Source organism: Drosophila tropicalis, unplaced genomic scaffold, assembly GCF_018151085.1.
Source record: "Drosophila tropicalis isolate 14030-0801.00 unplaced genomic scaffold, ASM1815108v1 contig_593, whole genome shotgun sequence".
Taxonomy (NCBI): Eukaryota; Metazoa; Arthropoda; class Insecta; order Diptera; family Drosophilidae; genus Drosophila; species Drosophila tropicalis.
In genome coordinates this window covers 19,638,456-19,654,162 of record NW_027173070.1, presented here as the reverse complement: position 1 = coordinate 19,654,162, position 15,707 = coordinate 19,638,456, and the positions used below count along the sequence as shown (strand labels likewise).

General features: G+C 34.6%; 2 protein-coding genes and 1 long non-coding RNA gene across 6 annotated transcripts; 2 read left to right on the top strand and 1 right to left on the bottom strand.

Annotated features, from left to right (window-relative positions):
- The first annotated feature begins 320 nt into the window (after positions 1-320).
- Positions 321-5,639, top strand: LOC137577098 (uncharacterized). Of its 3 annotated transcripts, none has more exons than XR_011032364.1 (7): positions 321-509; positions 2,123-2,557; positions 2,618-2,883; positions 2,950-3,177; positions 3,253-4,255; positions 4,843-5,029; positions 5,102-5,639. It is a non-coding gene; the product is annotated as an uncharacterized lncRNA (long non-coding RNA). The 3 variants fall into 3 exon arrangements; XR_011032363.1 differs by having other exon boundaries at positions 2,120-2,557; XR_011032362.1 differs by having other exon boundaries at positions 322-509; positions 2,150-2,557.
- A 105-nt stretch (positions 5,640-5,744) lies between these two features.
- Positions 5,745-15,407, bottom strand: LOC137577097 (uncharacterized). 2 transcript variants are annotated; one of them, XM_068290477.1, is made up of 8 exons: positions 15,341-15,407; positions 13,019-13,327; positions 10,273-11,307; positions 9,844-10,204; positions 6,941-7,072; positions 6,693-6,880; positions 6,426-6,612; positions 5,745-6,350 (listed from the first exon to the last, which is right to left on the bottom strand). In XM_068290477.1, exons 2-8 carry the CDS (start codon positions 13,273-13,275, stop codon positions 6,156-6,158), a joined length of 2,355 nt encoding a protein of 784 aa, XP_068146578.1. In that variant the 5' UTR covers positions 13,276-13,327; positions 15,341-15,407; the 3' UTR covers positions 5,745-6,155. The 2 variants fall into 2 exon arrangements, with proteins under 2 accessions (XP_068146578.1, XP_068146579.1); XM_068290478.1 differs by lacking the exon at positions 15,341-15,407 and adding an exon at positions 15,305-15,320.
- On the top strand, positions 7,627-9,775 carry LOC137576399 (protein O-glucosyltransferase 2-like). Its single transcript, XM_068289490.1, has 3 exons — positions 7,627-7,894; positions 7,962-8,877; positions 8,936-9,775. The coding sequence occupies exons 1-3, from the start codon at positions 7,722-7,724 to the stop codon at positions 9,344-9,346; spliced, it is 1,500 nt and encodes a 499-aa protein (XP_068145591.1). The 5' UTR covers positions 7,627-7,721; the 3' UTR covers positions 9,347-9,775.
- Positions 15,408-15,707: the final 300 nt, after the last annotated feature.

The window sequence follows — 15,707 nt, the reverse complement described above, 5'->3', positions numbered from 1 at the left end:
AAAACAATTATTCATTCAATTTAACAATAGTATACAATTAATTTTATTTTTGTAGACTACCCATTTGTTATTATCCACATTACGGTCACACTACGCAGTGCAAAGTAAGAAGACACAGCGGACCCTCGGTCAACGAATATAATTCCCATATATGTAAATCAAAGTGAACTAAATTAATGCGTCTCTTTTTGGTATATGCGAATCTTTTTTTATCCAAAAAATGTGTTTTTTATACAGGCGTTTAACTAAGAGGGTCCACTGTATTTTCAAGTTCAGTTGAACTTAATTCTTAAATGAACTAGTTCTCATAGAAGGTAAACAATAGTAGTTGTGTTTTTTTTTTGTTGAACACATGTGTGTAAATGCAATTTGCTGAAAAAAACAGTGTAACAAAAATAAAACGATTTTCACGGACATGTTAAATCAATTAAGCACGTTTTAGTTCATTATCTTATACCATTGGGTACAACAACAAGCTGTTGTTCTTTTAACACATACATACACACACAGTAAGTTGAAAAAAATGTCCTAAGGTCGGCAACATGAAAGAATTCGCATAAGTGAATAAGTATAAGTTTTGATTTTGTGTTAGTGCTTAAGTGGATATGAAGAAAAAATGACAGATGTAGCATACGTCAGAAAAAATTAAATAGAAAAGTTTCTAAACATTAATGAATTTTAGCCTCAAGGGCATTTTGAAAACCACCCAATCTACGTTTTGCTACAGGTTGTTGAAACTAAAAATAAAAAAAAAAAAACAAAGAACACTGGGAGCCCAACTAGTTAGGCGCATCTTGTCAGCTAAAGATACAAGATACATGTCCAGTTGGTAGTAGTTTTAAAGCTCAACGATTGCTTTAAATTCATGATCAAATATCAGCTCAATTTAGAAATCAATCATAAAATGATAATGAAAATCGATTATCTAAAGAGGCCGATTAGTTTTATGGCATTATTCAAATGGATCTAGCTATTGATCGCCTATATAAATGCCGTTCCTTAAAATACATCTGCTAAAAGGCTTTTATATTCTTTGATCATGACCCAAAAACTTTGTCAATTGGAATTAGAAGTCTATAATTAAAGTTTCATGGTATTTATTTTGTTTCAAGTCATACAATTTTAATTCCAATTCTATGCATCTAACAAGTTTCCAAAAGGGGTGCCATTAAAACTTCCGGCGTATTTCCCAATCTTTTATGGTTCACACTTGCACGTGTCGAATTGGGAATCGTCCAAGACAATAGACGCCCCTACATATGGCAATACAAATGAATCTTTATCATGAATAATGTAAATTTATTGCAGATATCAACCCGGTTTCATTACCTAATACATATTATTTACGCATCCACGAAATCATCTTGGTTGACAAATTGTCACATCAAAATGAACAAAAGAAACTATGAAAATAAATGGAAATCGGAGAGCGAAAATATTCAAGATTACAAAAAAAATGGAAAAATAATTAATTCTTCAAAGGTCTTTGCTCGTTTGAGTCAAGTAAATGAAACCAAAAGTTGTAATCGATGTATACACAACGAAAGAATGTCAAACAAAAGAAATGAAATTAAAGGACGCCTTAAGCAGTTGGATCAAGAATCCAAAAAGATACTTTCGCAAAACTTAAAGCATAAGAGAACTAAAGAGCAAAATTCCAAACCCTTAATGACCATTTCTCAATATCCTATTATTCAGAATTATAATTGCGACAATGCCTTTAACTTAAAATTAGATGATGCGTCAAATAATTCCTTTAGAAGCACTGCAGCCAATACTGAATCAAATCGAAGTAATTTATTTTCTAAGTCAAATAAAAGTGAAAAGAGCTGCTGTTGGTCGGGTCCATCAGCAATATCCATTACCAGCAACAAAAAGAAATTTTCCCATTCCCATTCACCTCTTAAGCAATTGATTTTCAAATCTTTTGTTAATAAATCAAGGCTTAAATATTTACATTTGATTAAGCAACATGTTCAAGAAGCTAACTCCCAAGATCTCAGATTACCATTTCGGTTAAAATCGAGTCCATCCACAATATATCCATATAATTTCATAACAGCCGTTCAGCGCAAGCTTAAAACTTTTCTACGATGTAATATGAATAATGAATTTCTAGAAGACAAAGGTTTATCCCTGAATATTTCAGAATCCAAATCAACAACAGGATGTAATCAGAGTGAAAAATTATCGCAAAACTCAGATAACAACTCCATTTCGTCGAGACACTTCGAGGAAGTTAATGAAATGCTGATATCACAGAACACAGAAATGCTGACCCAAGAAACTGAAGAAGATGAGACGACAGTGTCCAGTTCCATTTTGAATGGCTCTTGGCATCAATCTTCCTCTCATAGAACTGAGCCACAGCCGAGCAATGCGGCAGTTCTACAGAGGAAGACTGAAACAAGTCTGGACGAAACTGAATCGCACACAAGCTTAGCAAAGCTTCTTGCCGATTTCAATCAGCGTTTGCAAAACGTTATTGAAATTAATGAAAAACTAAAATGCAGGAGATCCAATGCTTCCGTCAATCGTAACGATAACAACTCTTTGGGTAAGTAAATATCATATCATAAGCATTCTATGGATATTAAAATTTCTTTTATATTTGAAGGCTCATCAAATAAAGTCTCTAACAGTGAACAGTCCAACGACTTCAAAAGTGCACAAGCAGCAAAAGATTCGAATGAATTGGAATTTCTAAATTTGTCACCAGCTCAATTATTTGCTAGCGATAAGAAGTCGGAATCGCCACCATCAAAGAATCAAGAATTTAATGGACTCGAAAAAAAGGAATCATCTCACCTAATCACCACAAGAACAAATAAGTCTGCAAATTATGATAATTTTGATATAATTACACAATCCAGTTTTGATTTAGTAAGTTTTAGAATTCATTTAAAAAAACATTTTTCTAGTACCACAATTAATTATCAATATTTTTAGAGTGAACAATTAACTAATAGTGAGATAACTAAAGCGGAACAGCTGAAGCTACTTTTGAAAATCCGCGAGAAGCTACTGGTAGATCGGGCAAAAAGCAAAATTGCATGGCTGGAATTGCAGAAAGAGCGACTGAAATCAAAGGGGCTTAAATTTCAAGTTTCAGCAACAAAAAAAGAAACAACGAAGCATTTTGATCAAAATGGAAAAGGATCTGAAAGAGATGAAAAGGTAAATTTTAAAATCGGATGCTAAATATCGCTACTATCAATCAATGATCATTATTTTCATTTTCCTTGTTTATAGATTATTTAAATCTAATGAACAAAGCTCCGAAACGTCCTCCATGCAAAGTCAAACGGAAAACACGTCCAGCAATCGCAGCAAAGTCGATGAAAATTCAAAGTCTTCCAAAATTGAAGCATTATCGTTGGAAAGACAAATCAGTTTAAATCAGCTACCATTATCGCTGCAATTGCAGGAATTGAAAAAGAAACCAGAAAGAATGCACCACCGAATGTTACGACTACTGAAGTATATAGACAATAGTTTAATATATTTAAACGAAGATGAAAATGCCACAAATGTTGAATATGTCTATACAACGGGAGCAAAATTAAACAAACTTTGGAAGCGTCTAACAATGCAGAATATTGAACAATTCGAGTCAAACAAATGGTATAAACTATGCAGAAATGACTTTAAGGAAATTTATCAGGAAGCAAAAGTCACATTAACCCACGCATTTACGGCCTATGCAGTTTCAAATAAGTGTAGCAGCTCACAATCGGGCAAAATGAATCTGAATGTCCTGCGCCAGTTGAAACCACATTTAAAGAGAGATATCAAGGACTTACGTGCATTGAAATTAAATGCACAAAACGACAAACAATTGAAAATAACAATTTTAGAATCAAAGGATTTTATAATACTTCAGCGTATTAAATTTGGTGAAACATTTTTCTGTGAAATGATTGAATATGTTGCAGCTGCGATATCCTTTAAAACACTTCACGCCGAGTCAATGTTGAATTTAAAGTACTTAAGAGTTAATGCTAAGCAGATGAAGGATTGTACCCCCAATTTGCATATTTTGCCAACAGTTTTAGAATCTTTGAAAAACTTACAAGACAACAGGAATGGGGAACCAAAAATTAATGTTGTTGCCGAAGTTTGTCTCGAAAGCGATCAAGTTAAATTAATGTTAGAGCCGAGTTATAAATCTAGGCTCATAAGTGTGGATCAACCAATATGCCACAATGCGAGAGCTTCTGAACAAGAAAAATATCTACAATATTCCCAGACAGAGGTAATTAATTTAATATTCTTTCAAACTGTTGGTTATTTGTAATATCAATCACATCGACGATTGACCTTATTAATATAAAACCAATTCTGTGTAAGACGCTAAACTTAAGATACTGTTATCTATATGGTCTTTTTTAAGGAATGTGGAGAAGAAGCAGATTGAAAAATTAAATTAGGCATTCAACCAGTCGTCTTATCACATGCTACGTTATCTTCTATTTGCAAAGACTAATAGAGCAAAACCTAATAGGTTTGGTATTTAGACGTAGCTAATACTTAGCCAGATCCAGTTTGTTTCAAGCTTCCATTACGCATACCCACTAAAAAACAAACATATACACAAAATGTTGACTCAGATGAATAAGACATAAAGTTATTTAGAATGGGAGAATGGCGATATATTTACCCTTGCAAGTGCAATACTTGCTGTGTATGTAAAGTAAAATGTTGACTTTTGTATTATCCAAATTATCCTACCGTCTGTTATTATAACTTTGATTGTCGCTTGGCTTAAACATAATTTTAATTCTTAGTTAAATGAATTCCAAATCAAGAAATTTTTAATAACTCATTGTTCAAAATTTTTAGAAAATCGTCGAAAATGGTAATGCAATTAATTCCATGTACATTAGAGAAATACCGAACAAACCACCGCCGCCATATGTGCCTCCAGCTCCAGGAAGTCCTATGACAACGATTTTTCCATCTGAGGAGCGTATCAGATGTCTTACATATCGTCGTTCTCATGAACTATTTTGCAAACTTTCGAATACAGGTATAAATACAACTGAATATTATATTTCATTTCATATCAGTTTAATTAAATAACATATTATTTTATGATCAGATTATGTGAACGATAAAGGAGATCCACTGCCATCCGTGATGAGTGAAAAAATTACAAATATTTACGAACGTATTGTTCTAGAGATTTGTCAAGAATGGGTGGATGAGCATAAGGATATTTTAAATAAGCGAGATCCATGTAACTTTCACAATTCTCTCTCGCTTTACAACCCGCCGAACCGACTTCGTTCTATACAAAATTCTATATATAAGGATGTACGTTATGCTCTAACCATGGAGATGAAGTCGTCGAATCGAAGTCAATCCCACCTTATCTATGCAAATAGAGGCAAACGGGATCATATTGAAAAAATAATTATTCAAGAACTCTTTGATGAGGATCAGCAGTGGGATACATTTCACTGCAATGAAAATGAAGTTCTTCAACTAATTATAGATAGCATGGTAGAACAGTATGTGGAACAAATTGTTGAAGAGTCCTGGAATAAGGCAAAAGTGCAATTATAATGTAAAAGGTTACGAGTTTCATTAATATGAATGGAAACAACTAAAATAAAAAGAGTCTTGGATGATTATAAATCTATGTTGTATCATTGGATCAATTGGTTTATATCAAACATTATTGCCCCATTATGTACAACTTCAGAGCCAGATTAGTAGGATTAAATAAATCAAGTTCAAAATGTGTGGAACAAAAAAAGACAAACATTTATTGTCAGACTTGTGCAGACGCTCAGATACACACTCTTTGTATAATATTGCGTTAAACACAATTAACTTCAGCATTCATCTATTTTACAGATTGGCTAGCACTAGGATAGTTTTTTTTTTTTTTTTTTTTGAATTTTTGTTTCGATTGTGATTTTTATGTACATATGTATGTAGAATGGAGTCTGATAACAGGAAAATTATCTGTCTATTAAATAATCTAAATAAACAATTAAACATAAGTTAATATGTGTAAACATAAGAAATTAATATTACAGTGTGATTTAATGCAAAAAAATTTACTATTGTTATGTAATTATGAAGGATGCTAATAACCTAGCGGAGCATCGATTCTCCCATTAACTAAACTCGTTATATATTGATGGTTAGGCGATCGTCGCTACCGACATAGACTGCGGCTGAGGCATCCGTGGACGTATCATCATAGTGGCCTTTTTTAATGTGTAGTCCCAACCACGCCAGCGAAACCATACAATTCCCTGTCGAGCTGTCAAGTCCTGCGGGTCATGAAGATATAGTCCGTTAAGACCACGACCACAGGACTTCCACCACCAGCCGCCCTAAAAAAAAAGCAAAACGAAATCATAAGTCATTAGAAATATAGACATACAAATTGCAAAACGGTTTGTATTTACCTTTAACATGCTTGCACAATTAAGTGAGCTCCTGTCATTATCCTTGTTGTATGTCGAAAATGGACTATTGTTTGAACCGTACCATGGATCATTTAGCGAATCTCCTGCATTTCCTTCATAACCGTCGATCTCGAGTTTATAATAATCAGACTCTGAGTGAATCTTAAAATGTGAATACTGTGCATACCTTTAAATTGGAAAGGAACAAGTGCCATTGAATTAAAAATAATTATATCATCCTACTCTTCTTTTCCTCATTTAACATACCGTTTGTTTCCCTCAAAGTCTTCCAATTCTACTCTAAGAGCATATTCTTCATTATTTGTCAGCATATAGATGTTTTCGTTTCCCAACCAAAACTCTTTTCCTGGTTCTCCAAATCCATTTTTATAGTCTGCCCAATCGCGGTTGAAGTTTTCTCTTGGCTCTCCAAAGTCATCACGTCTTTGTATGACCTGTATCATAGAATAGTAATTAAATACAGATTCAGTCTATTATATGAATAGGGACTTTACCGTCCAGCCTCCGTCAGCTATTTCCTGTTCACAAAAAACTTTCAGGAACCAATAGGTTGTTCCCCGAATTTGTAGATAAAACACACCAGATTGCTTCATGCCAGCGTTTAACAGATCCACACAAGAGAAACCCTGTAATTATTTAAAAGTATATTATTTGCTTAAACCAGCTTCAAATTCTTCACACTTCTTATATAAAACATAATTGTTTTAAGTCTTTTTAAATCTGTTCTAATTATTTTAGTATTTAAAGTCAAATAATCCGTTACAATCCGTGGTGTTTCAAATTCATTTGTTCCGTCTCATTCCGTTCTGTAGAATAATGTTGTGGTATTTTCTTGGTATTATTTTTGTTCAGATAAAATACTAGAAAGAATGTTGGCATTATAAGAAGGAGTCAGTGGTGCCAATTCCGCTTTTTTCCCGTCAAATCTGTTTTTTATTATTACTCAATGTGGAAAGCGGGAATTCTGGGTGTTTTAAAGTTAGAGTTAACATTATAAAAATAAATATGAAATATTCTAAAGCAGACTGACATGTTTTTCGCGAAAAATATTTTACGGACTAAAAAAAAGGGACTAAGTGTAACAAATCGAATTATTTTCCAGCTAAAAACAGTTAACAGCTTTATTTGGCACCACTGGATGCATTTTCCAACGATGGAAAAAACATCGATACTCTCGATAGTTTGGTGGGGGAGGGTATAAACAAAAAAAAAGGAACTTTGCGTTTCAACAAAATTTGGAGCTTAGTTTATATCCATGTAAATAGTTATTGCAGAATGCCGTGGAATCTGTGGCAATTGCATTTAACAATCATATTATTTGCTAGATTGGCGGTATGTGAAGTTGATGTAAAGAGAACACTTGTTTGGGGGCCGGGACTCCAACCTGATGAGATTGTGTTGCCAGCACGGTATTTCTTTATTCACGCAGTCGATGAGACTGGCAAAAGGTTCGGTCAAAATGGTACAATGACCAGATTCAGGAAGAGTTTATCTAATCTCTAAATTTTTTAACAGATTGGAGGCCGTGGCTTACAGAAACTTCAATGTGCAGATAACTGGAAATTCTCCGCATGGGAAGTGCCGATCCAATGTGAATTTCATTGATCGCGAGGATGGCTCCATTATAGTGAGATACACCATTGCCGATTGGTGTGATCAGATGGAAATCCATGTGCTATACAATTCAACAAATGTGGCCCAATCACCTTACAAAGTGCCGAAAAGAGCGTACTCGGAACGCTGCCATTGCCCTCAAGACACTAAGCTCTGGCTCCTGAACAACAAATGTCCCAATTTCTCTGAGGATAAGCAAATGGCATGGGACCTACACTCTTTTAAGCGTGTGAATTTTAGTGCCATTCGGGATAATCTTTTGAAACGCTATAATGCCCCTGAAAGTATTTCGCTCTGCCACTATGTGGTTAAGGAACAACAGGTTTATAGAACTTGCTACGGGAAATATACCGGATTTAAAATGTTTATGGATGCAACACTTTCGGCATTACTTCGGGTAGTTACCTTACCCGATATGGAGTTCTATATGAATCTCGGCGATTGGCCTCTTTCAAAGAAAGGGGGCCAGCAACGCACTTCTGGTCCGTATCCCATCTTTTCGTGGTGTGGCAGTGACGATAGCTATGATATTACATTGCCCACGTATGACATAACCGAATCCACATTGGAGAACATGGGAAGGGTTATGTTGGATATGTTGTCGGTGCAACAAACTGATATTCCATGGTCGGATAAGGAGGAAAAGGGTTTCTTTCGTGGCAGGGATTCACGACGCGAAAGACTAAACCTAATTGATTTAGCACGCAAACATCCAGATTTTATAAACGCGTCCATTACAAATTTCTTCTTTTTCCGAGATGAGGAAAAGAAATATGGGCCAAAAGTACCTCACATTTCGTTTATGGAGTTTTTTAGGGTATGTTTATTATTATAAGAGTAACAAATAGTTCAATTAAATTTATTATTACTTTCAGTATAAATACCAACTGAATATTGATGGAGCTGTTGCTGCTTATCGCTTCCCCTATTTACTAGCCGGTGGTTCTTTGGTTCTAAAACAGGAATCTCATTACTATGAGCATTTCTATAGCAAATTGGAACCCTACAAGCATTATATTCCCATCAAACGAGACCTAAGTGATCTAATTGAGAAGATCACTTGGGCCAGGGAGAATGATGGACGAGCAAAGGAAATTATTACAAATGCACGGAAATTTGCCGAAAACCACCTACTGCCGCAACACATTTACTGCTATCATGTCGCGTTATTTAAAGAGTGGAGCACGCGACTAATATCACCAGTTGAAGTACTACCAAATATGGAGAAACTTGGTACAAGTCACACATGCTCCTGTCAAAAGAATACACTCAGGGATGAACTTTAAATTTCTTTGGAGTTGTGCAATTTAAATACCGATTGACTATTATTTCCTTGTGATTTCTATGATTTCTACATCACTTCTAGAACCATATATGTATTAATTTAGTTCGAAGTTATCATTTTGTATGCACTATCATAAGTATCTTATAGCTGACATAGAAACAATTGAACAACCTTCTTAGACATTCCATGAATCTCATTTTAGCTCGGACTAAAATATTTTATCGTAGCTGACATACCTTTACTATTGAACAAACTAGAAACCGTCGATTAAAAAACGAATTTTTAGCAACTTTTGATAACAAATTAATTTTTACTTAAGGGCAACTTCTTAAATCTACAGCAGAAGTTTCTCACGGTCGTATAGAAATAGTCATAACGTGATTTTTATGTATTGTGTAATAAATAAAAAAAATCTATGTAAAAAGTAAAAGCCCTTATGGATTAAGATCATGATTGGAACTTTAAAAAGAAAGGGGTTTAAAAGTATTCTTCACTTACCTTCACATCTTTGAGGGTCAAAATGTCACTGGTGAATGTGTTGTTGACAACTGCCGGCTTATTCTTAACACTTGGAAAGATGATGCCGCCTTTGCGTACGATGGACTTTGTGGGTGCTGGATTAGAAGAAGGCACCGTTGTCGCCGAGGGTAAAGTGACATTAAACATAAAGCCAAGCACACTGCCAATATTCGTGGCCGATGTGCTATTCTGATTTGGATTTGGTGTTATATCTTCTGTGGCTGTGTTGTTTGTAATTGGCATAGGCGATGTGGGTGGAACTGCAAACGATTGTGCAGGCGGAAAAGCTGGAGTGGCTTGCGTATTTACCTCAGCCAAAGTGTCCTCATAGACAGAGTATCTTTTGATAGAAGCAAACACAAGCAATAGGGTAAATGCAAAACTAGAATAATCTGCGTAATTATTTACCTGTTTGGATCGTATTCAACCAAACGATCAATCGTTGGATCCATTAACAGCTCCGAATGTCCTGGCCGTTGTGCCAAGATCTGGACGTCATCTTCTTGTTTCTTCAAGCGTCTCTCAACCATATCCAAATTGTTAATAATTAAATTTGTTTTCGCCTTCAAATCTTGATGAATTTCGCCGATTGCACGCTCCTGACGCTGCGTTTGTGAAAGAAGGGCATCCGATTTGGGCAAAAGATTGTCAACGGTGGACTTTGTGCCCACAACAACATCCCAGACTTCATCCATTTTTTCAGATACCGAAACCATGGGACGCATTTGTTTCACAAGTGCATCAATTTTACTTGATTTGATTGGAGGTGGAACCGTTGTGGTCACATTGAATCCGTTTATTTGCTCTGGATGATCCACCACAGCAAAGTGTATGTCATGTATCATGCGCAGCATTCGTCCAATATTTTCCGATACAATGTTTATGTGAAATTGTAATTTTTTATCAATACTGTCTGTTGAGTCGCGAAGTTCATTCAATTCCGTGGACACATGGGCCATTGCCTCGGTGTTCATGGCCTTTGTAATCTCAATTACATTCATGGTAATTGGCTTTTTCTCACTAGCTTCGACATTAAAGTCATCTCCTTGCAATAGGTTATTATCGATTTGAGTTTTTAGCACTTCAAGTTTCGAATCAATGTCGCTGACCTTTTGATCCAGTTGAATAAGTTGATTCTCAAGCAAATAACCCGACGAATTGTGAGGGCTGTGAGAGTCATTTGGTCTCTTGCCTCCCGATGTACTGTCGGGAATGGTTGTGGCTTGTGGCAATACTCGTCCATCGTTCGAAAGCCTTGTATCTAAACTTAAGAGTTTAGATATAACCGCTTCGGTTTTCACTATATTATCAGCCACACGATTATCCAAAATTTCCATATGTCGCATTATAAGTTCGACTGATCTGTCCAGATTATCAATACGTTTTAGTTTCCCCTCCAATGTGGTAATTATTATTTCAAATATATTAAGCAACTGTTGTTCCCTATAACGAAACAAAAATCATTGATAAACGCTGATTAGGAGCACCAAATTTGTTGTATAAGTTTCGATCAAATAGTTCGAATTGCTTCGAATCACTCGCCTAGATCTTGAAGGGGCAACAACTTTTCAGAGTTTGGAATTTAAGGAAAGAAAAAAAATGTTTTAGAGAGTTAAACTATTTTGTTGTTTTGGCCATCGTCTACACAAAGTCTACTTTCAAATTGTCTATTGAGTAATCGACATCGCCCATAGGATTGTTGCCGCATTTCTTTAATAATGATTACTAATATATTATACGTGCTCGTATGAGATTGAGTGGAAAAATGCTTTTAAGCTCGTGAGTCAAAAGAATACGACTTATAAATACATATACTTATTTTTTATATACTCCTACGCGAGTCGACTTAGCCGCTTGTTTACATAATTTTGGCATTAAAACGTTGGAAAAAAAAAAACCAGAGAAAAAAAATTAAGTTAGTTTAAATTTAATTTGTTGGTTTACTGCCCATTTCACGCTCAACTTCTTGCGTAATTAAAACAAAGTTTTATTTCTTTTGATAATTGAAGAAGAAAAGTAATGAGTGACTTGTGAGTGGGTGGGGAGGGGACGGCGATAAACTTAACTTCTATTGGCGCAATTCAAGAATCTGTCATGAAACCTTGGTATCTAAATAACCTTACATACACATACATACATAGAAACCTATGTATATACGCCAATATACATATGTATGTATAGTAAATGCAATGCATATATTATATGCAGAGAGACTAATGTAGCTATTTATGTAATATCTATAATATTATTTGTATAATTTTTTATATAGGCATATAAACAAAATATATATATTATGTATAATACTAGCCCCACCATTGTGCACATATTTAATTATGTATTTGCATCACATTCACTTTCAACAAAAGTTGCCATAGACAACAACGAAGTAAGGCTCGATTTGACCATTTCCCAGTAGACCGGTTTTCCACCAAACCACCAACCAACCAACCAACCAACGAGCCAGCCAGCCAGCCAGCCATCGACCCACTCTTAGTTTGTTAAATTTTTCTATTTTTGCTTCAAATTCACTTTTTCAATAACTTCGTTTCGACTTCGAAGTCGGCATACATACATAGTACGAATGGATGTACATACATACATACATATATATTTATGTACAAATGTATCTACATATGTATGTGGATGAATGTTTTTGATATTGGAATGTATATACAAATCGATTATATGTATATACATACATACATACAAATGCATATTTGTGCATTATAACTAAATGCATTTCTCTATGTTTGTATATAATATACATACATACATATTTGCAAGATATATTATATCTTATATATCTTTTAGATACCTTCATATATATGTATGTTTGTGTGTGTGTGTGTGTGTGTGGTTCACAAGATCGTTTGTGAGCGGTATACAGTTAGCCGCTGTGCAAAAAAACAAAAAAAAACCAGTTTGTCCGCGTAATCTTTTTCTTTGATCGACGGATTTTACACAAATGCATGTGTTTTAGCCACAATACAAATGCATATCTCCCTCTATGTATGTATGTATATTATATACAAATAAACATATATGTATGTATGTATTGTCTATGTAAATAACAATAAACTTATGTAGCATGTGAACATACATATGTACATACATATACAAATAAACCATATAATGCAAAATCACAAACCCTTACCTTGTGCGCAAGTTTCCATTGCGAGTTGCGTTTAATGTTTTGGCAGCTAGTTTGAAGGTGGTAGTGGCGCTGCTGCCACTATTGAGTTGGCTGGCACTTGTTCGGGGCAAACGTGGATTCGCATTAGCATTCACAGGACGCTGTGCTCCAGTAGCGCCTGCTGCCAAGGCACCCCCACCGATCCATAGGAGCATTAGGAATAAAGCTAACCGCGTGCCAATATTATGCTGTCTTCTATGGGCCAGAAGAAAGGCCATGATGATTGCGAACAGTAAGCTTTGAATGTAACTGTTTCAGTGCTGTCGTGAACTGCAAAACGAAATAAATAGTTAATGCTTAATAATAATTCAAATAGGTTTTAATCACATTTATCTTGTGACTACTCAATGAATAGATGGCTGGCCTACTATCTAAGAGCCAAAATTGCAACACTCTCCTTACATACAAGATATTCCAAATTTGTAGTTACCAATTTGTTGAGACAATCTGAACTACCACAAATTTACCCGATATGCCTGCCTAAGTTGTTGCACCTAAAGTACCAATTTTGTCGAGACTTTTTACGGATTGATTGGGCTTTCATAAAACAAAATAAAAGCAACGCGGCCATCAAAGTTGAGTTGAAAAAAAAAAAAAAAATCTGGGCCATTGCATATACATACACACACACACACACACACATAGATACACACTATATATATTTCGAAGTGTGTATACATTATATTGCAATATACATATGCAGATCAACTGAAAACTGAACTGGACCAAGCCAAAAGGTGAGACCATTTAACATATATTAAAATAGTTGAACAATCCAAAAACTAATATTATATAGATTCGTCCACTTTCTGAGTTTAACTTTAAATAACTATTGACGTGGCTTCAAACGATTGAAAACTTACAGAAACACAATAAAACAATATTAGTATGTATAAACAAACAAGCCAACTAGGCGTATAATCAATTTAACAGCATTTTTCTAAAAATTACGAATAGTTCTCGATGATTAGTTGCCCGATTCAATATGGGGGACCACTCAAAGATATCACTCTTTATATATTGGAATTTGAAATCTTTGACCGATCATTCGCACTGAAACCAATTTGTGTTTTAATCATAGGTCTTTTGTGTTTAACATTTTATGGCTTGATTTAAATGCAAATAAATGTCAAAAATAAGTGTTCAATAGATGCGCATGGTAATTAAAAGTTTACTTTTAAAAAAGACGCCCAATGTCTCATGCATTTATACTATTTAAACAAATGTGTATCTAAATCACAATCACTAGAAAAGTATACAATATTCGAATAGCATCGTCGTATAGACATGTTATGCGAGATGCCAAGGATCGCTGAAGCGGGAAGAAAGCGATTTCTCTTTGCTCTCTTTACATTTTTCAATTAACTACACTGTTTAATTAGTTGATGTTTTGTTAATTAGAGTTAGAACATACATACATACATATGTATGGCTTATATTACTTTCGTCTGTGTTGTAACTCTCAAATCACTATTTAAAACACACACACACACACAAAAACCTATCGTCACTGTCTTTTTTGAAATTAATGTACTTTTTGGTTAATTATGTTTTTTGTGGTATTAATTAATTAAACTGGGTAACGTGTGGATGGACAAGGTCAACGCATAGTCTCTTTAAACCACTTCGACCATAACAAATACAATTCGTGTATTCGTTTCTGCTATGCAAATTGTGAGAACCGTAAGTTTGTTATTTTTTGGCCATTAGTAGTGGGAAAAATCAGTGTTTTGACCCGTTGACGCGTTCACGGTATATTTTGTGTGTTTTTTTAACTCGAAACACTATTCACAATTCGCTGAATATTTAAGTTTAGCACAGGGTTTTGAAATATCTCAAGAGATCTTGGGTGTGATGTACGACTGATGTACATACATTGATGTAGTTGTTTTTAAGTTTTTGTTTTTAGATTTGCTCACATTATTTTATATATGTATGTATGTATCTCTCTTTCTCTGTATGTATGTACATATGTACACACACAAATATTATTTATTGCACATAAAATACATGCATAAAACTAGTTTTCGTTTTTTGTTTTCAAAATATTGCAAATACACCACAATCACATACATACATACATATATCGAAGTCAGCTTAAATACGCAATTATCATGTTTAATTATCGTTTATTTTTAATAGCAGTCAATTGATGTACATATGTATATGTTTTTCTTAAATTAGCATATTTTTATATATTTATGATGTTTGTAATGAGATGTAAATAGATGAAATGTATGTATGTACATATATACGTATGTATGTATATGTGTGTACACATACATTTGTACATTTATAACAGCGACGTTGAACAATTTAAATCACAACCGATTAAAACCATGGGTGAAACTTAACTGTTGATCTGAGCTACAAATGTATCTTTGAGATACAAAATATTTCTCGAGATACAATGCAGTGCACTAGCTTGCCAAAAAGCTTGGCTTAAACACGGAACAACAACAGCTTTACAACTCGCTTGCAAACTCACCACGACGAGAGCCTAGGAGACCCCACATCCAACCGACCATTTGTATGGCCTGAAAGTGAGAGTGGTTTTTGTTTCAACAGTCTATTCATTGTAATACCACACTATGCAGACATGGCCCAGACGAGCTTGAGATAGATAGATATGTCTGTATCTCAACTGTCA